The sequence below is a fragment of the Erinaceus europaeus genome, chromosome 6, assembly GCF_950295315.1.
Source record: "Erinaceus europaeus chromosome 6, mEriEur2.1, whole genome shotgun sequence".
NCBI lineage: Eukaryota > Metazoa > Chordata > Mammalia > Eulipotyphla > Erinaceidae > Erinaceus > Erinaceus europaeus.
In genome coordinates, this window is record NC_080167.1 from 15764450 (window position 1) to 15785044 (window position 20595).

Consider the following 20595-nt stretch of genomic DNA (forward strand, 5'->3'; position numbering starts at 1 on the left):
CAACCCTCAGCTCTACCATAAACCAGAGCAGTGAAGTGCTCCAGCCTTTTTCTCTGTATCTTTCATTAAAATAAAAAATAAAATAAAACAGAGAATAATATGCATTATTAAAATAGAGCCAATTTTGCCCAGGAAGTACTGGCATGGTGCCACAGTGCACAATGGGGAGGGTGAGATAGTACTGTGGCATCACATGGAACCTGCATGCAAGACATAGGTCCCTGTGGTCTGGGAGGTGGCGCAGAGATAAAGCACTGGACTCTCAAGTGTAAGGTCCCAAGTTCAATCCCCAGCAGCACATGTGCCAGAGTGATGTCTGGTTCTTTTTCTCTCCTCCTATCTTTCTCATAAATAAATAAAATCTTTTAATAATAAAAACAACACATAGGTCCCAGGTTCGATCCCCTGTACCACAAAGAGCCGGAACTGAGTGGTGCTCCAGTCACAAAATCTAGGAGGCACAGCGCAGCAGCAGAGCAGTGTGCAAATGACCACTCTGCATGTAAGTCAGCTTGGAGGAAAGCCACTCTGGAGATACTCACTGGTCACATCTTTGATTAGTTCAGCAATGGAGGTATGGTTTGCAAGGGAGCCTCTCGCTGCTTGCATGTGGGGCAACTGGGAGACAAATTGCTTGATCTCTCCCACGGTCTTCGCATTGTGTCTTTCCTGAAACGCAGGCAACAGCAGGGAATGTGAGGGTGGTTTTTTTTGTTTGTTTGTTTTTAAGATTTACTACTTGTTCATTTATTAGTTTATGAGAAAGGGGTTCGGGGAACCAGAGTATAACTTTTACATGAGATTCCAGGGGTCAAACTCATACTTAAAAGTCCAATGCTTTATCCACTGTGCCATCTCCCAGGCCCTGATATATTTGAGGATTTTTTTTTAAATGCTCTGTCCTTTATATTGCTCAGAGAGTGTTTCATTTATATCAATAGGAAAAAAAAAGGGGGGCTGGGTGGTGATACACCTGGTTGAGCGCACATATTACAATGCGCAAGGAGCCGGGTTGGAAAAAAGCTTTCCTACAGGGGGAAAGCTTTGCGAGTGGTGAAGCAGTGCTGCAGGTGTCTCTCTGTCTCTATCACCCCCTTCCCTCTTGACTTCTGGCTCTCTATCCAATAAGTAAAGATAATAAAAAAAAAAAAAGAAAAAAAAACGGAGCATAAAGAAATCAGGTCATACCCAGATCCAACATCACACACACAAAACCCAGAAAATGTAAGTCTATGTTGGCTGTGGCCAGTTACAACAACTGCAGTTTGTCTGTTTTTACAAGCTGTTTTTTTTTTTTTTTTTTTTTTTTTTTTAAGGAAGCAAAAGATGTTTATTCACGAATTGCAATCCGGGCCGAGATGGTGACTGGTGTTAGTCTACCAAGCTCGACCCTGAACAAAGCTCAAACCATACAATTTATAGGAATTCAGACTACACTCAGGGAGGGGGAACACATCACCTTATCAGCCTATATCCAATCATTTCAAACTTAGCAAAAGCCTGACCCATTCAGAGCAAAGCATGGGCTAGTTCTAAACATCACACCAGACCAATAGGTCCCAGCCAAAGTGGGGGTCACCACATTCTTTAGTTCTTTGTTGGGACCACCGACCATCTGTTTGCAATCTATCGGGCCATCATTTGTCAGGCCATTTTTAACTGTCTGGTAACAGTATTCTGTTGCAGAGGTCATGAGGAGTCCTGCTCGCTGCAGGGTCTGTCAAAATAATTGATGGCCTCAACAAGCTGTTTTTTTAAACATTTGTGATTAATAGTGTTTTAGAAGACTGTAAACAACAGCAGTTTTTATTTTATGTTTTTGTTTTTATTTTTTTATTTTTTACAATGCTGGGGAATGAGTCCAGGACCTGCTCATATGTGATACAGGTAAACAGCCTTCCCAGCTGAACTTTATGCCCTTTATTTTCTGAGAAAGAGACAGAGAGGAGAGATACCGCGACATGGCTCCATCATGCATAAAGCTCCACCTGGTGCTCCCCACGGACCTCCCACTGGGCTGGGCCTCACATATGGCAGGACACGCTGGCTCTGTGCTCCACCAGGTGAGCTATCTCTCACTCACCACACAACAGTAGTTCTTTAGAGAGTAGATGCCCAAGGTATTGTCTTCCTATGCACTTCTCATGCTGTAATCAGTATTTTATGGGCATCTAAGCATTTGTGGGGGACAGTACTAGATAGGTCAATCAGTTTGCAGTAAAAAACAAAAATGCAAACACTATGTTAACAGAGGAACATAGTGGCCAAGGAAATGATGCAAGGGCTAGAATACGGAACTTACAGGCATGAGGTCCTGAGTTTGACCTCAAGCACCGCCTGTCCCAGAGCGATGCCCTAGTGTTCTCGTTCTCTCTCTCTCTCTCTTCTATCAGTAGTAAATAAATAAATTCTTTTAAAAATTGAGAGGAATATAAACAGCAAAATATCCTTCCTCGGGGCCAGGTGGTGCACCTGGGTGAGCACACGTTATAATGCGAAAGGACCCAGGTATAAGTCCCTGGTCTCCACCTGCCGGGGGAAAGCTTTGCAAGTGGTGAAGCATGGCTGCAGGTGTCTCTCTTTCTCTCTCAGTCTCCCCCCTACCGTCTCAATTTCTCTCAGTCTCTATCCAATAAATAAAGATAATTAAAGAAAATCTTCCGGGAGTCAGGCGGTAGCACGGGGGGGGGGGGGGAGGGGGGTTAAGCGCACCTGGCGCAAAGCGCAAGGACCGCATAAGGATCCCGGTTCGAGCCCCCAGCTTCCCACCTGCAGGGGAGTTGCTTCACAAGCGGTGAAGCAGGTCTGCAGGTGTTCATCTTTCTCTCCCCTTCTCTGTCTTCCCATCCTCTCTCCATTTCTCTCTGTCCTATCCAACAACGACTACAACAATAAAATAATAAGGGCAACAAAAGGGAATAAATAAAATAAATAAATAGATATAAAAATATTTTTTTAAAACTTCCCTCTAATAGAAAAACATCTATTTTCATTACAAAACAAACAAAAGCCAACCTCAATCTTGAATGTCACCCATGAGCAAAGTGAACCATCCTTAGTGAAGAGAAAATATTTTTGTTTTGCAAAACAATAATAATTTAAATCAAGCAATCAATTAAGAAATGTGCAAATCAATAATTCCCAAAAAAGATGGGAATCTATAAATAATACTCCATGGAAAAAGTAGTTTTGAAAATTCTCCTAATTAATGTTTCCAAAGTTTGGTCAGAGTTGATCATTTTACTGGGTCCCTCCATGTTTTAAAAATGAGCTTAACCAAGAATACACCAGCGGCTGGGCAAGAGGAGGCAGGAAAGTGAGAACAAAACCCCCGGTTTCTGAGCTCTGGGCTGTGGGGAGCCGGCTCTCATTATCACCTACCACAGCTGCAGCATCCTCTGCCACTGGCCTGTTGACTAAATTTTCCCCTGAGACTGCAAGTTCAATCACAGAGGATCTTTGACTATTTATAGCACAAATGGTTTCTTCTTAACTGAGGAAGGAAATAATTTTTAAGATGGGAAAACAAATGTTTATGGCAAAGGCTTGACAACAGCAAATACTGACCCTCTGCCACGCAAAGGGAGAAAAACTTATCACAATGATTTTCCTCAAGGGTCTGGGGAAGAATATAACAAGAGAAGCTTGAGTCAGAGGAAATAGCACAGATTTTCATGTCTGAGGCACCAGAGGTCCCAGGTTCAATTCCAAGATCACCATAAGCCATAGCTAAGCAGTAGTCTGGCTGAGGAGAAAAGAAAGATTGTATACCTGCTTTGTCATGCACACAACCCAGGTTCAGACCCAGGGCCCACCACTTTGGGGAAAGAAGTGTCAGTGTTGTGGTTGCTTTCTATAAGAAAAAGTTGTCTCAGAGCAATGAAGCCTCCTTAGTGGCAGCAAAATAAAAAACAAAAAACAAAACAAAGTGGTAGAGAGAGAAAAAGAGAGAACACCCGGGGGCTAGGACACAGCTGACCCTGTATAAAGCACACTTTTATTATTTGTGAGGATCTGGGTTCAAGTCCCCCATACCACATGGAAGCACCATGCATGGCACCAAGAAGAAGCTTCTTGAATGGCAAAGTAGTGTTATGGGATCTCTCCTCTATCTGAAATTAAGAAGGGGGGTGGGGGAGATGAGAGAGGAGGAGGAAGAGGAAGAGGAAGAGGAAGAGGAGGGGGGAGGAAACTTGGGTCTTCCAGTAGTTGAATTTGCACTTCAGATGAGAAAGGAACAGCTATTCTGAAGCTGTCTTAGAGGCTGTGTTGTTTCAGAGCTTTTAGTCTCTCGGCATAATGGGTGACAGCCTATGACACTGGCAGGATGACAGCCCACACCCTCACCTCAAATGCTGCTGATATGACCTTGGCCTTCTTGCTGAGCACAGAGCCCACCGCATTGAAGTTTTTATCTCGGATCTCAGCGTACAGCTCCTCTGCAGAATTCAGCTGGAGCTTCTTTGCTTCGATGGGAAGATCCTTCCCTCCATCACCCTGTTTCTTAGGAGCAAACTTCTCTGGAGGTAATTTCACATAACCTGGATGACAAGGGGTGGGGGTGAGCACTTGTGTGATTTATAGGAAGAGCTAAGCCAGGGTCCAGGAATAAAGTCAAACTTCCCAGCCTGAGAAGCAGTCAAAGTCGAAATGGCACGTGGCATTGAGGATTAGATTGTTCACACTCAAAGGGCAGGATGTAATGAGCTTTTAGTATCAATGTCATGGCTGTCACGTTCTTTGGGGCAGCCACCTAAATCACTGCAGCAAACGCCCACTTTCTAATCTGTTCAGGGGCCAGGTCACTTCTGCACTCACAACACCTAACAAGGATTTCTCCTAGAGCCTTAGAAAACACTCACTCTAGGGAGTCGGGCGGTAGCGCGGCGGGTTAAACACAGGCGGCGCAAAGCGAAAGGACCAGCATAAGGATCCCGGTTCGAGCCCCCGGCTCCCCACCTGCAGGGGAATCGCTTCACAGGCGGTGAAGCAGGTCTGCAGGTGTTTGTCTTTCTCTCCCCTTCTGTTTTCCCCTCCTCTCTCCATTTCTCTCTGTCCTGTCCAACAACGACAGTATCAATAACAACAATAACTACAGAAATAAAACAACAAGGGCAACAAAAGGGAATAAGTAAAATATTTTTTTAAAAAAACACTCACTCAGCTGTTTCAAATTTCAGGTCATGATCCACTAGTGAGGTATGAAATCATGTTGCTGGGTTGTTACTAGTACTAGAAACACAACAGGGAGCTGAGGGAGTTCAGTGGGTCGGGAAAGTATCCTGTGATGCGCACGCAGCCCAGGTTTGAGCCCCAGCACCACATGAGAGTTGCTATGGTACTAGAAGTGGCCCTGGTGCTCTAGTGTCTATCTGAATGAAAAATTTGGCTGGCTTGAACCCAGGGCCTTAAGCAGAGTAAGGGATTAGTGAGCTCTCAGGCCTACTTTTTTTTTTTAATATTTATTTATTCCCTTTTGTTGCCCTTGTTATTTTACTGTTGTAGTTATTATTGTTGTTATTGATGTCATCGTTGTTGGATAGGACAGACAGAAATGGAAAGAGATGGGGAAGACAGAGAGGGGAGAGAAAGACAGACACCTGCAGACCTGCTTCACTGCCTGTGAAGTGACTCCCCTGCAGGTGGGGAGCCAGGGGCTCGAACCAGGATCCTTGAGCTGATCCTTGTGCTTTGCGCCACATGTGCTCAACCCGCTGCGCTACTGCCCGACTCCTTTTTTTTTTTTTTTTTTTAAAGATTATTATTAAAGAGAAGGAGATAGAAACCAGATTGTCACTCTGGTATAGGCAGTACTAAAGCTCAAACTCAGGACTTCATGCTTTGCAAGTCCAGTGCTCTACCTGCTGCACCACCTCCTAGGAACAAGGAAAGAGAAAAATGTAAATGCTGACAGACACAAACAGTTTGTAGGTCAAAACCAAATCAAAAGCAAACGTGTTCATGACCTCTTATCAAACCTGTCAAGCCTGACTCTTCGCCAGTCTGCCAAGTCTTCCCTTGAGCGTCCCTAGTCTCAGTCTCTCTCTCTCCCTCTCTCTCTGTCTTTTTCTCCCACCAGGGTCATCACTGGGGCTTAGTGTCTGCATGACTATACCGCTCCCAATGGTCATTTATTCCTTCCCTCTAGATCAGGGAGGGAGAACATCACTCCGTCTGATCCTGCCAAGGCAACTGCAGATGGAACACAGCAACAGTAAGAGCTGACTTCTGAGCTGCTAATTTTGTACGGCTTGTGAATGACGTTATAAATATCCAAATGACCCCTGGGAGAAAAATTGTTCCCTATCCCTGATCTAGAGGGAAGGATCTGTATTCTGGCCCCCACCCACCCCAGAATCTTTTACTTTGGTGCAATCATTTATTTTCCTTTTGTCAATGATTTTCTTTTTATTTATTTATTTTTTATTTTTATTTATTATTGGATAAAAACAGAAAGAAATTTAATGGGATGGGGAGATAGCGAGGGAGAGAGACAGAGACACACCTGCAGCCCTATTTCACCATTCATGAAGCTTTTCACCTGCGGGTGGGGACTGGTGGCTTGAACCTGGATCCTCGCACACTGTAATATGAGCGTTTAATCAAATGTGCCACTACCTGGTGCCTTCAATGCTTTTCTTACTAGATCACCACTCAGTTCTATTGGTGGTGCCACAGATGTAACCTGTGACGGATTTAATGCAAGTTCTAAGTACTACTGCTGTGCTATTTCCTCAACATCTGCCACCAAGTTTCAGGTGCTACCATGACACCATCCTGACTTCCCAGGGCAGATGACCTCACCAATGTGTCCTGGAACTCCCAACTCTCCAGAGCCCTACCCCACTAGGGAAAGACAGAAACAGGCTGGGAGTATGAATTGACTTGCCAACATCCATGTCCAGTGGAGAAGCAATTACGGAAGCTACACCTCCCACCTTCTGCACCCCATAAAGAATTCTGGTCCATACTCCCAGAGAGATAAAGAATAGGAAAGCTAGGGTAGTGCAGTGGGGTTAAGCACACATGGCGCAAAGCACAAGGACCACCAAGAGAATAGGAAAGCTTCCAATGGAGGGGATAGGACATGGAACTCTGGTGGTAGGAACTGTATGTAATATGTACCCATATTATCTTACAATCTTGTTAAATCACTAACAAAATGTTAAAAAGAGACACAGAGAGAGAGAGATAGGAGATGCCTTAGTATCACTCGCCATTCATGAACTCCCCTAATGCTGTCTTGGTGTTTCCATGTCATGTCAGGGTCTTGCACATAGTAAGGTGACATACTGACTGAGCTATCTCCTGGGCCCCACTTTTTTTTTTTTTTTTTTACTACCAACAAGATTATCGCTGGGGCTTGGTGCCAGCACTACAAATCCATAGCTCCTGCCAGCCATTTTCTTTTTCTTTTTTCCATTCTATTTTATTTGACAGGATAGAAAGAAATTGAGAGGAAAAGGGGGGTAGACACCTGCATATCGGCTTCAATGCTCATGAAGTATCTCCCCTAAAGGTGAGGAGCAGAGACTCAAACCCAGGCCCATGCATATGGTAACACGTATGCTCAACCAGGTGTGTCACCACCCTGCTCCCAGTATTTTTTTTTAAAGACTTTTAAAAAATATTTGTTTATTCCCTTTTGTTGTCCTTATTGTTTTATTGTTGTTATTGATGTTGTCATTGTTGGGTAGGACAGAGAGAAATGGAGAGAGGAGGGGAAGACAGAAAGGGGGAGAGAAAGATAGACACCTGCAGACCTGCTTCACCGCCCGTGAAGTGACACCCTTGCAGGTGGGGAGCCAGGGGCTCTAACCAGGATCCTTACATGGGTCCTTGAGCTTTGTGCCACATGCGCTTAACCCGCTGCACTAACACCTGACTCTCTCCTCCCAGCATTTTTATGTTCTCAGATATTCTGTGATTTACCTGCAAAAACAGTACCTCCTAAAAAAAAGTGACTTCTTCTATTTTTTTTTAATTATTTCCTTTTGTTGCCCTTGTTGTTTTATTGTTGTAATTGATGTAGTCGTTGTTGGATAGGACAGACAGAAATAGAGAGGAGGGGAAGACAGAGAGCGGGAGAGAAAGATAAGACACCTGCAGACCTGCTTCACTGCCGGTGAAGTGACTCCCCTGCAGGTGGGGAGCCAGGAGCTCGAACCAGGATCCGTACGCCAGTCCTTATGCTTTGCACCACCTGGGCTTAACCGGCTGCACTACCGCCCGACTCCCTTCTTTGATGTTTTAATCAAATTCCCTATTAGTAAGAGCTGACGTCACTTTACTTACTGTTCTGAATGCCATAAATTTCATCAATGAGGCCTTCGTAGGTCAGCTGAGTGGCAAGAGGTGTTAATAAATCCACATTTCGATCGAGCAACAAGAGATTATCAAAAACAGGAAATACTGAGTTTTGGCTTCCTGTGAACTCTCTCTTCATCCTGATCATCATATTGGCCACTTGCTGGGGACAAAACATTGGATCAGGTGGGGTCTTCTGGGAATTAGCAGATTTTAAAATTTGGCTAAGAACAGAAAAGTAACCAAAAGAGTGAAGAAAAAAAGTAAAGGAGAAAAACTGGAAGTGTAATACTGATAGGAAACAGGCATCTCTAGAAAATCATCTGTCCGATGAGTGGCTGAGCAAGTTGTGGTATATATACACAATGGAATACTACTCAGCTGTAAAAAATGGTGACTTCACCATTTTCAGTCGATCTTGGATGGACCTTGAAAAAATCATGTTGAGTGAAATAAGTCAGAAACAGAAGGATGAATATGGGATGATCTCACTCTCAGGCAGAAGTTGAAAAACAAGATCAGAAAAGAAAACACAAGTAGAACCTGAAATGGAATTGGCGTATTGCACCCAAGTAAAAGACTCTGGGGTGGGTGGATGGGGAGAATACAGATCCATGAAGGATGATAAATGACATAGTGGGGGTTGTATTGTTAAATGGGAAACTGGGGAATGTTATGCATGTACAAACTATTGTATTTACTGTTGAATGTAAAACATTAATTCCTCAATAAAGAATTAAAAAAAAAATCATCTGTCCTTGGCCATCCTGGCAACACCAAGGGCAGCCCCTGCTCCTCTCCCAGGACAGAGTCAGGTAAGAGGTCCTCCTGCCACTCACGAGAGTTCTACTCTGTAAATCACTGTGCGCCCTGAGTTGACAACTATGGAGCCATTATGCTTGGGGGAAATTCGGAGTTAGGTGCCTGAAAGTCTTTGAATAATCCGTTAGCACTACGCTGGCAATGACTGATTTGGGGGCTCAAGTTCATTTTAGCAAGTAGGCACATCCACAGAGACTTGATCGAGTGTCCTTGGCTCTAAGTGGTTCCCACTCCTCATACCCAGACGGCTGCCAGGGCCCCTGCCTTCACCACATCCCACAAGCATTGCTCACCCGGGCGCACTCTCCCTTTCCAAAGATCTGGGGGATGGTTCCGTACAGCGCCTGCAATGTCATCAGTCCCTTGGCTGCGTGGTAGAGGCTCGTCTGGTCACTCTCCAGGTAGCATTCCTGCAGGGTGGAAGGGCCAGTCATGGTTATGTGTGTGACCACCTGCCTGGCAAGCCCTAGGTCATGTGACAGTTAAGACCCTTTCCAGCTATTTCCCACTTTCAGGGGGAGCTGGAACTTGAATCCTTTCAACCAAGCTGCTCACCAGGGACTCTGGGCCACAAGGCTGATAGCTCTGAGGAGGGGACCAAAACATATGCCATGCATGCTAGCTTGGTTTATCAGCTCTGGAGCACTCCCACATGGGAATGGGCAGTCTCGGTCACTCTGGTGTGTGCCCATGGATGGGCAGGACGTGAACACACAGTCTTTGATCTCAAAGTCCCAGATGACCACAAAACAAGTCACGTCTTTTTTTTTTTTGTTTTTCTTTTTAAAATTGATTTAATAATGATCGACAAGATTGTAGGAGTAAGAGAGGTACAATTCCATACAAGTCCCACTGCCACAGTCCATATCCCATCCCCTCCATTGGAAGCTTTCCTATTCTTTCTTTTTTTTTTTTTTGCCTCCAGGGCTATTGCTGGGGCTCAGTGTCTGCATTATGAATCCACTGCTCCTGGAGGCCATTTTCCCCATTTTGTTACCCTTGTTATTGTTGCCATTGCTGTCACTGCTGTTGGATAGGACAGAGAGAAATGGAGAGAGGAGGGGAAGACAGAGAGGGGGAGAGAAAGACAGACACCTGCAGACCTGTTTTACTGCTTGTGAAGTGACCCCCCCTGCAGGTGGGGAGCTGGGGGCTTGAACTCACATTCTTTTTAAAAAATATTTGTTTATTTATTTATTCCCTTTCGTTGCCCTTGTGGTTTTATTGTTGTTGTTATTGATGTTGTTGTTGGATAGGACAGAGAGAAATGGAAAAAGGAGGGAAAGACAGAGAGGGAGAAAGACAGACACCTGTAGTCCTGCTTCACTGACTGTGAAGTGACTCCTCTGCAGGTGGGGAACTGAGGGCTCAAACCGGAATCCTTACACCAGTCCTTGCGCTTTGCGCCACCTGCACTTAACCTTGTGTGCTACCGACTCCCTGAACTCCGATTCTTATGCTGGTCCTTGCGCTTTGTGCCATGTGCACTTAATCTGCCAAGCTACTGCCTGGCCCTAGAAGCTTTCCTATTGTTTATCCCTCTGGGAGTATGGACCCAGGATCATTATGGGGTGCAGAAGGTGGAAGGTCTGGCTTCTGTTGTGGCTTCCCCACTGGACACATGTCTATTTTTACAAAGATGGGCAGATTTTCACATAGAAATGAAAAGATGAGCAATCAAGTGGGCTTTCATTTTTCAGGTGTTTTATACAGCATACAAAGTATATTTTGTCAAGCAGATACAAATATCCTTTTATTTACATCAACAGAAAAAATGTCAGCACCCTCCCCCCCCACACACACACACCACTGGATAGTGAGAGGGGCTGCCATCAGTTTCAGCATAGCAGGTTAACAACTACGGTTGCCTGGATCGGCACCCTGGCCATGTCACTTCCCAGCTGGTCCCCAGGACAGCTAGATAAACATTTCATTAAAAATTCAGCAAGTGTGAATGCCAGCTTTTATGATCGAAGTTACTCAGATTTTATTTTTTAGAACTAGTATCCAAAGCCAAAATGGTACACTCTACCAAACACCCCTCCACCCTACCCAAGGTGTGTCGAGTCTTCTAAGTCAAATGTGAAGACAAGATATTCCAGGGATCAGGGATTAAGAAAGAGGGGATAGAATTCATATACCCTGCCCCTGGGAGCAAGGAGGGCTGTCCCCAGAAAGATACTGTGAGGAGTGTTTGGTCACTACTAAGTGACAGTGTATTTCTGATAGCTCTTTCTGGGGCATATAAAATTTTGGTTAGAACAGCCTCAAATTAAGAATGTTACTAAAAGACTCACTTTCAGGGCTGGATGGCGGTACACCTGGTTGAGTACACATGTTACAATGCATAAGGACCTGGGTTTGAGCCCCCAGTCCCCACCTGCAGGAGGAAAGCTTTGTAACTGGTGAAGCAGGACTGAAGATGTCTCTCTCTCTCCTTCTCTTTTATTTTTATTTATTTCTTTATTTTAAAGATTTTATTTACCTATTCATAAGAAAGATAGGAGGACAGAGAAAGAATCACAGATCACTCTGGTACATGGGCTGCTGGGGATTGAGCTCATGACCTTGTGCTTGAGAGTCAATGCTTTATCCACTGCACCACCTCCCAGACCACTCTCTCTCCTCTCTATCTCCTCCTACTCTCTCAATTTCTGGCTGTCTCTATCCAATAAATATATATAGTGAAAAAAAAAGTTTAGGGAGTCGGACGGTAGAATAGCTGGTTAAGCACATGTGGCACAAAGTACAAGGACCGGCTTAAGAATCCCAATTTGAGTCCCTGGCTCCCCACCTGCAGGGGAGTCACTTCACAAGTGGTGAAGCAGGTCTGCAGGTGGCTATCTTTCTCTCCCCTTCTCTGTCTTCCCCTGCTCCCTCCATTTCTCTCTGTCCTATCCAAAAACAACAACAATAATAACTACAATAAAAAGCAACAAAGACAACAAAAGGTAAAAAATAAACAAATATAAAAAAATTTAAAAAGAAAGTATTAAAAAGATTTACAAGGGGCCAGGTGGTGGCGTACCTGGTTGAACATATGTCACAGTGAGTAAAAAGATTCACAGACACATTTTCTAGAAAAACTATCTAAAACTCCTAAACAGAACTAAGATGAAAACTCAAGGAAAACAAAAAAGCAAAGCAAACGAAAGAGAGAACATGTTTAAAATTAGCCTATCTATTTATTTATTTATTTATTTATTTATTTATTCCCAGAGTACTGTCTGGCTCTGGTGGATGCCTGTGCTAGGAACTGAACCTGGGAACTTATAGAGTCTCAGGCATGAAAGTCAATTGTATAACCATTACACTGTCTCCCCAACCAGATATATATATTTTTATTCTTATATTTTTTAAAGATTTTATTTATTTATGAGAAAGATAGGAGGAGAGAGAAAGAACCAGACATCACTCTGGCACATGTGCTGTCCGGGACTGAACTTGGGACCTCATGCTTGAGAGTCCAAAGCTTTGTCACTGCGCCACCTCCTGGACCACCATATATATATATATATATTTTAATATTTATTTATTCATTTTCCCTTTTTGTTGCCCTTGTTGTTTTATTGTTGTACTTATTATTGTTGTTGTTACTGATATCTTCATTGTTGGACAGAACAGAGAGAAATGGAGAGAGGAGGGAGAGAGAAAGACAGACACCTGCAAACATGTTCACCGCCTGTGAAGTGACTCCCCTGCAGGTGGGGGGCCAGGGGCTTGAACCGGGATCCTTATGCTGGTCCTTGTGCTTTGTGCCACCTGCACTTAACCGCTGGCTACCGCCCAACTCCCTATATTTACTTTTTTATTGACACCAGGGTTATTGCTGAGGTTCAGTGCCTGCAATAACAAAAAGAACTTCTTTTGTTGACATGGACAGAGAAATTGAAAGAAGTGGAGAAGATAAGGAGTGAGAGTGAGGGGCCGGGTGGTGGCATGCCTGGTTGAGTGCACATGTTGCAATGTGTAAGGACCTGGGTACGAGTCCCTGGTCCTCACCCGCAGGGTAAAGCTTTTCGAGTATTGAAGCAGGGCTGTAGGTGTCTCTTTCTCCCCTGCCCCCGCTTCCTCTCAGTCTTCCCTCTCGATTTCTGGCTGTCTCTATCCAATAAATAAATTTTTTAAAAAGGGGGAAGTTGGGCGGTAGCACAGCAAGTTAAGCGCACGTGGCGCAAAGTGCAATGACCAGTGTAAGGATCCCGGTTCGAGCCCTGGCTCCCCACCTACAGGCGGAGTCCCTTCACAGGCGGTTAAGCAGGTCTGTAGGTGTCTATCTTTCTCTCTCCCTCTCTGCCTTCCCCTCCTCTCTCCATTTCTCTCTGTCCTATCTAACAACAACAATGACATCAATAACAACAACAATAATAACTACAACAACAATAAAAAGACAACAAGGGCAACAAAAGGGAAAATAAATAATTTTTTAAAAGAGGAGGAGAAAAGAGAAACACCTGCAATACTGCTTTACTGCTCAGGAACTTCCACCCACAGGTGGGGAGCAGGGGTTTGAACCTGGATCCCTGAACATGGCAATATGTGTGCTCTACAGGGTGTGCCACCACCATGCTCATATTTACTTTTTTTTTTTTTTTCCTCCAGGGTTATTGCTGGGCTCGGTGCCTGCACCATGAATCCACCGCTCCTGGAGGCCATTTTTTTCCCTTTTTGTTGCCCTAGTTGTTGCAGCCTCGTTGCGGTTATTATTGCCATTGTTGACGTTGCTTTGTTGTTGGATAGGACAGAGAGAAATGGAGAGAGGAGGGGAAGACAGAGAAGGGGAGAGAAAGATAGACACCTGCAGACCTGCTTCACCGCCCGTGAAGCGACTCCCCTGCAGGTGGGGAGCCGGGGGCTCGAACTGGGATCCTTATGCCGGTCCCTGCGCTTTGCGCACTCATATTTACTTTCAACGATGCACTGGGACTTCAGGCTTGTGTGAATCCACTAATCCCAGCAAATTCTCCTTTTTCTTCCTTTCCAATCTAAGATACAGACAGAAAGGGAAAGAGAGACAGAGGTCAAATAGAGGCACCACAGAATGAATCCAGTCTCACAGGCACAAACAACACTGCTGAGCTCCTTGCTGGCCCGTTGTTTTTACTGGGAAGAGACATGAGGAAGGGAGAGCAGAGCGGGGAGAGAGGGAGAAACATCAAAGTACTGCTCGATCTACCGTTCACAGAGCTCTCCTGGTGCTGTCCCATGGTGTGTCCATGTGGCACTGAGGCTAGAACTCTGGGCCTGACACATGGAAAGACCTGTGTTCTGCTCACCGAGCTACCTTCTGGCCACCTAACTCCCACTTTTTATATAGCATTATGATGGAAATTATCATAATTACATCCACAAGACACAAGTTCAGGATGTGTCTCCTGGTGTTAAGAAGTGATAAATCGGGGAGTTGGGCGGTGGCGCAGTGGGTTAAGCGCATGTGGCACAAAGCGCAGGGACCGCCGTAAGGATCCCGGTTCGAGCCCCCGGCTCCCCACCTGCAGGGGAGTCGCTTCACAGGCGGTGAAGCAGGTCTGCAGGTGTCTATCTTTCTCTCCCCTTCTCTGTCTTCCCCTCCTCTCTCCATTTCTCTCTGTCCTATCCAACAACGAATTGCATCAACAAGGGCAATAATAATAATAACCACAACGAAGCTGCAACAAGGGCAACAAAAGGGGGGGAAAAATGGCCTCCAGGAGCGGTGGATTCATGGTGCAGGCACCGAGCCCAGCAATAACCCTGGATCTGTTGTGCAGGCACTGAATGCCAGTGAGTCCTGGTGGCAAACGAAATAAAATAAAATAAATACAACAAGGGCATCAAAAGGAAATAAATATGAAAACATTTTTTTTAAATAATAAATAAAATAAAATAATGAAACTATTTCACCTCCACCAAAAATCAGGGTCAAATTTAACACTAGGGAGACCACTTAGCTTTACCATTCCAGAGACATCCTTGATTCCCAAACAGAGTCTTAAGCAAGAAGACAAAGAAAGCCAAGGGCTTGAAATTGCCAGCAGAAGATTCTATTATCTGGCAAATCACACACACACACACACACACACACACACACACACACACACACACACACTCCCTCCTCTGGGCAGGTTTTGTCATGCCGGGACATGTTTTCCTCAGCTGTTTCTAATCCACATCACTTACATGGATGTTCACTAATTACACATGAGCAAAGCAATTTTGAGTGAATGGAAAATCTGTCTTATTCTCTACTCCCAGCTCTGGCACAGAGTTCCTGAAGTGCTTTTAATTTTAATTTTTTTTTTTACCAGCGTTGACATGTGTACATGTAAACAAACAAACAAGGGTGGGGGTAGACAGCATAACCGTTATGCAAAGACTGTCATGCCCAAGGCTCCAAAGTTCTAGAGTCAGCACCACCATAAGCTAGAGCTAAGCAGCGCTCAGATTAGAGAGAGAAAGAGAGAAAGAAAAAGAAAGAAAGGAAGGGAGGGAGGGAGGGAGGGAGGGAGGAAGGAAGGAAGGAAGGAAGGAAGGAAGGAAAAGGCTAGTGGAAGACAACCCAAGCCACAGGACGTATGTGTATTGTGAGCTGCAGCAAGGGACCCCACTGCAGCACTATCTCTGACAGCGTAAGATGAAACAGTTGTTAACTCAAAAGGGACTGATTTATGTGCAAGTATTACTTTAAGAGTACTTGCACCTGTGGTCCAGGAGGTGGCACAGTGGTAAAGCTTTGGACTCTCAAGCATAAGGTCCCCTGTTTGATACCCGGCAGCACATGCGCCAGAGTGATGTCTGGTTCTTTCTCTCTCCTTCTATCTTTCTCATAAATAAATAAAATCTTAAAAAAAAAAAAAAAAAAAAAAAAGTACTTGCACCAAAGTAAAAGACTCTGGGGTGGGTAGGGGGAGGAGAGTACAGGTTCTAAAAAAGAATGACAGAGGACCTAGTGGGGTTGTACTGTCATGTGGAAAACTGAGAAATGTTATGCATGTACAAACTACTGTATTTACTGTCGACTGTAAAACATTAATCCCCAATAAAGAAATTTAAAAAATAAAAATAAAGCAACAACAACAGTAATAACTACAACAATGAAAAACAACAGAGGCAACAAAAGGAAAAATAATATTAAAAATTTTAAAATAAATAAATAAATAAATAAAAATAAAGAATGCTATCTTTCAAAAAAAAAAAAGGGGGGACTGATTTAAGAGTTATGTTACAGCTAAACCACAAGCACTACACAGCTTTATAAGAAAATAAAGACCTTTCCATATAGGGTACAAAATTACAGCAAGGCCTAGCATGTCACCCTTTCATAAAGGTGGCTGCTACATGTATGATGAGTTAGAGCTGCATAATGCATCTTAGCAGAACATAAAGGGGGGCTCGGTGGCAGCGCAGTGGGTTAAGCGCACATGGCGTAAAGCGTAAGGACCAGCACAAGGATCCTGGTTCAAGCCCCCAGCTCGAACTGCAGGGGGGTCGAAAGTAGTGAAGCAGGTCTGCAAGTGTCTATCTTTCTCTCCCTCTCCTCTCTCCATTTCTCTCTGTCCTATCTAACAACAATAGCAACAATACTAATAACGATAAACAATAAGGGCAACAAAAGGAAACAATAGCCTCCAGGGAGTCGGGCGATAGTGCAGCGGATTAAGTGCACGTGGCACAAAGCACAAGGACCGGCGTAAGGATCCTGGTTGGAGCCCCCGGCTCCCCACCTGCAGGGGAGTCGCTTCACAGACAGTGAAGCAGGTCTACAGGTGTCTATCTTTCTCTCCCCCTGTCTTCCCCTCCTCTCTCCATTTCTCTCTGTCCTATCCAACAACAACAACATCAATAATAACTACAACAATAAAACAACAAGGACAATACAACAAAAGGGAATAAATAAATAAATAGCCTCCAGGAGCAGTGGATCTGTAGTGCAGGCACTGAGCCCCAGCAATAACCCTGGAGGCAAAAAAAGAAAAAAAAATATTATAAAGAAGGGCTGGGCAGTGGTGCATATGGCTGAACACACATGGCAGGCACCATGTGCCAGAACTCAGAGTCAAGCCCCCGGTCTCCCTGTGCAGAGCAGAAGCTTCAGGAGTGGTGATGGAAGCCTATAGGTGTTTCTGCTTCCTCTCAATTTCTTTCTTCCTTTTAATACAAACTTTTATTTCTTTATTATTGGATAGAGACAGAGAAAAATTAGAGGGGAAGGGAAATAAAGACACCTGCAGCCCTGCTTCACTACTCATGAAGTTTTCCCTCTGCAGGTGGGGGGGCCAGGGGCTTGAACCTGGGTCCTTGTGCACTGTAATGTGTGTGCTTAAGCAGGTGCACCACTACCTGGCCCCTCCTCTTAATTTCTCTGTCTTATAAAATAACTAACAATCAGCTAGGAGTGCTGGATTATTTGTGCAGGCACCAAGCCCCAGTAGTAACCCTGAGGCTGCAGAGTAGTAGGTTCAACCCACCACCACCACACATACACAGCAGAGCTAAGAACGCTCTGTTCTCTGCCTTCTCTCTCTCTCCCTCATTAAAATATAACAAATCAAACACATATTCTAAAAAAGAAAGTGATCTTTGATATAAAGATGGTAAATCATACATACTTAAGATCACTTTACAGGGCCGGGTGGTGGCACACCTGGTTAAGCACACACATTACAGTGTGCTAGGACCCGGGTTCGAGCCCCCAGTCCCCACCTGCAGGGGGAAAGCTTTGTGAGTGGTGAAGCAGGGCTGCAGGTGTCTGTCTGTCCCTCTCTTTTTCTATAGCTCCCTTCCCTCTTGATTTCTGGCTTTCTCTATGCAATAAATAGATAATAATTTTTTTTAAAAAATCACTTTACAAAATCCTTTCAGAAATCAAGAACAGAAGTGTGCAGACTCAGTAACACACAGTGATGTGGGACAGTGCTGCGACAACTGGCTACGTGTACGGAAAAAAATGACGTCCTCCTTCCCCACACACACTCCACATACCAATAGATAATTCAAAACCTGATTATGAAAAGCTAATTTCAAATAATTGAAAGGAAAAGACAAGCATTTCCCCAACTTCAGGACTCACTAAGACTCAGAGGCACAAGCTAAAAGAGCAGTGATATGCTGCTCTAAGTTGGAGGACCCACATTCCCAATGTCGAAACTTACCACCATGCTACAGGCATCAAGGTGTCACAGTAGGGACATATGTGCAGACATACTGATCAATAGAGCACCAGAAATAAACACACTTCACATGGCACAAAGTGCAAGGACCAGCGTAAGAATCCTGTTTCGAGCCCCCGGCTCCCTATCTGCAGCTCCCCAAGCTTTTTGAGCGGTGAAGCAGGTCTGCAGGTGTCTCCCTCCTCCTCTCTGTCTTCCCCTCCTCTCTCTATTTCTCTCTAGCCTGTCCAACAACAATAGCAATGACAACGATAACAACAACAAGGGCAACAAAATGGGGAAAATGGCCTCCAGGAGCAGTGGATTCATAGTGCAGGCACCAAGCCCCAGCAATAACCCTGGAGGCAAAAAAAATTTTTTAATTTAAAAAATAATTAATTAACACTCGTGGAATCATGAGAGTGGTATCACTTGACACTGTCGTGTTCATAAATTTGACAAAAATTAAAATCTGACATCAAGAGTAAACCCAAAGCTTACTTTGAATGCGCCCTCTGACTCCATGGATAAGAGATCCCCATCAAATGGAATGAGATCCAGGCTGTACTCCTCCCTGTGAATAAAGGATCCCAACACGCCCAGGTCCTTCAGTCGCTGTTCGCACAGTAAGCTCCGTCGTGGCACAAACAAAATGTGGAAATCTCTTGCCGGGCCACGTCTGTCCTCGCTGCAAAAGAAGTAAATATTGTTAGCACAGAGATCCTGAGAGTCAGTGATATTCTTTCTTTTATTTTATCCCCAGGGCCTAGCCCACTGCTAGCATACAGCAGGCACTACATAAACACCAATACTGACTTTCAGACCCAAGGTGTTACAATTGTTCTTTTTAAAAAGCTTAATTTATTGGGGGGTTGAGAAGATACCTCACATGGGAGGGTGCCTACTTTACCATGTGCTTGACCCAAGCTTGAGCCCCCAAAACAGCAATAGAGAAAGCTTCAGTGTTGTAGTGTCTCTCCCTCTTTCTTTCCTTCTGAAAAAAATTGCCCCGATTGGTAAACTTCCAGTGACAACAGCAATAGCAAAAGATATTTATTTAGCTCATGAGACAAAGAGAAACCAGAGTACGCTCTTCAGCATATTGGTGTAAGGGAGTGAAACGGGGCAAAGAGAAACCAGAGTACACTCTTCAGCATATTGGTGTAAGGGAGTGAAACGGGGGCCACGGACATGTAGCTCTCAACTCTACTGCTGAGGCACCTCCCCAGACTCTTCATTTTCTTTTTCCCTAATAGGAAAGCAGTAATAACTCAGCCAATTGCCGTGGTCTGTTTCTTAGCTTTCTCTTAACCCATTTATGGGACCTTATACCCTTTTAGGTTTACTGAAACATGGTATCTGTTTCTTTTTTTTTGAAACAAATGGTTTTGTAACCAGATCAATGCAGCAACAAGTTCTGATTAAGTGAAAGCTCATTCTGACCTCCTCTTCTAGTCTCCTTGAGAGAGGGAACTTCCCAAAATAGTCAATGTGCTATGAAGCTTTTAGGGACCACCTCAATCAATAGGACCACAGAGTGCAGTGCTTATTGGGCTGAGAGCACTTCCTCTATAGATTGCAAGCTATATTAAATTTTAATCAGCTTTCTTATTTTATTTATGCAATGCAAGCACATTATCCTTAGATTATTTAAAAAAAAACAAAACATTAGAAATGTTCTCTGAGAGATACCTGAGCACATTTTCAGCAATTATATCCATCAGTTCTAGCCGGGGTCTGACAAAAAATATAATATTCTTGACATCAGCTGCTGGTAAACGACTTCCTTTAAGTGTGAACATTTTTTCCACTTCATGTTCCTAGGCAAACACATACACAAAGAATCAGAAAGTCCTCAAAGTATACCTAGCCTATCTATTGGGTTTTTAGAAAAGCCACAATTGATTTTCCTATGAAAAAATGTGTCATGACTTTTCTAAAAACCTAACAGACTGAGCCACCATTAACACTCCCAGTCAAAAGTACATTCATGCATAAACACAAAATTTTAGATTCCCCCAAACCAAATGCATAAAGGACAAAGTTTCAGGCTACAGAGATAGTATAGTGATTATACTATAGACCTGCTTCACCACCTGTGAAGTCCCAGGTTCAATTCTAGCACCACCATAAAACACAGCTGAATAGTGTGTTGGTCTTTCTGTTTCTTTCTCTCTCGTGAAAGTCAGATAAATATTAAAAAAAAAAAAAAAGCTGGGGAGAGGGGCAGGTAGTAGTGCACTAGGTTAAGCACACAGAGCATGAAGCACAAGGACCAGCGCAAGGATCTTGGTTCGAGCCCCAGCTCCCCACCTGCAGGGGGGTCACTTTGCAATTG

The 20595-nt window shown here is 44.2% G+C and overlaps 2 protein-coding genes across 5 annotated transcripts in view; one reads left to right on the forward strand and one right to left on the reverse strand.

Moving 5' to 3' along the window:
- The window catches only part of BCL7A (BAF chromatin remodeling complex subunit BCL7A), a 236299-nt gene extending 228670 nt beyond the window's left edge, over positions 1-7629 (forward strand). Inside the window, exon 5 of the mRNA XM_060193169.1 lies at positions 7520-7629. Within this exon, the coding sequence (XP_060049152.1) occupies positions 7520-7614 (95 nt within the window). The 3' untranslated portion in view covers positions 7615-7629. The remainder of the gene's footprint in view (positions 1-7519) is intronic.
- VPS33A (VPS33A core subunit of CORVET and HOPS complexes) overlaps positions 1-20595 on the reverse strand; it is a 38668-nt gene that overhangs the window by 10347 nt on the left and 7726 nt on the right. For all 4 annotated transcript variants that reach the window (XM_060193149.1, XM_060193150.1, XM_060193148.1 and 1 more), the window contains exons 3-8: positions 19950-20077; positions 18759-18945; positions 9423-9539; positions 8296-8470; positions 4348-4541; positions 543-669 (exon numbers count right to left, since the gene is read on the reverse strand). In XM_060193149.1, coding sequence (XP_060049132.1) covers positions 543-669; positions 4348-4541; positions 8296-8470; positions 9423-9539; positions 18759-18945; positions 19950-20077 — 928 coding nt within the window. The remainder of the gene's footprint in view (positions 1-542; positions 670-4347; positions 4542-8295; positions 8471-9422; positions 9540-18758; positions 18946-19949; positions 20078-20595) is intronic.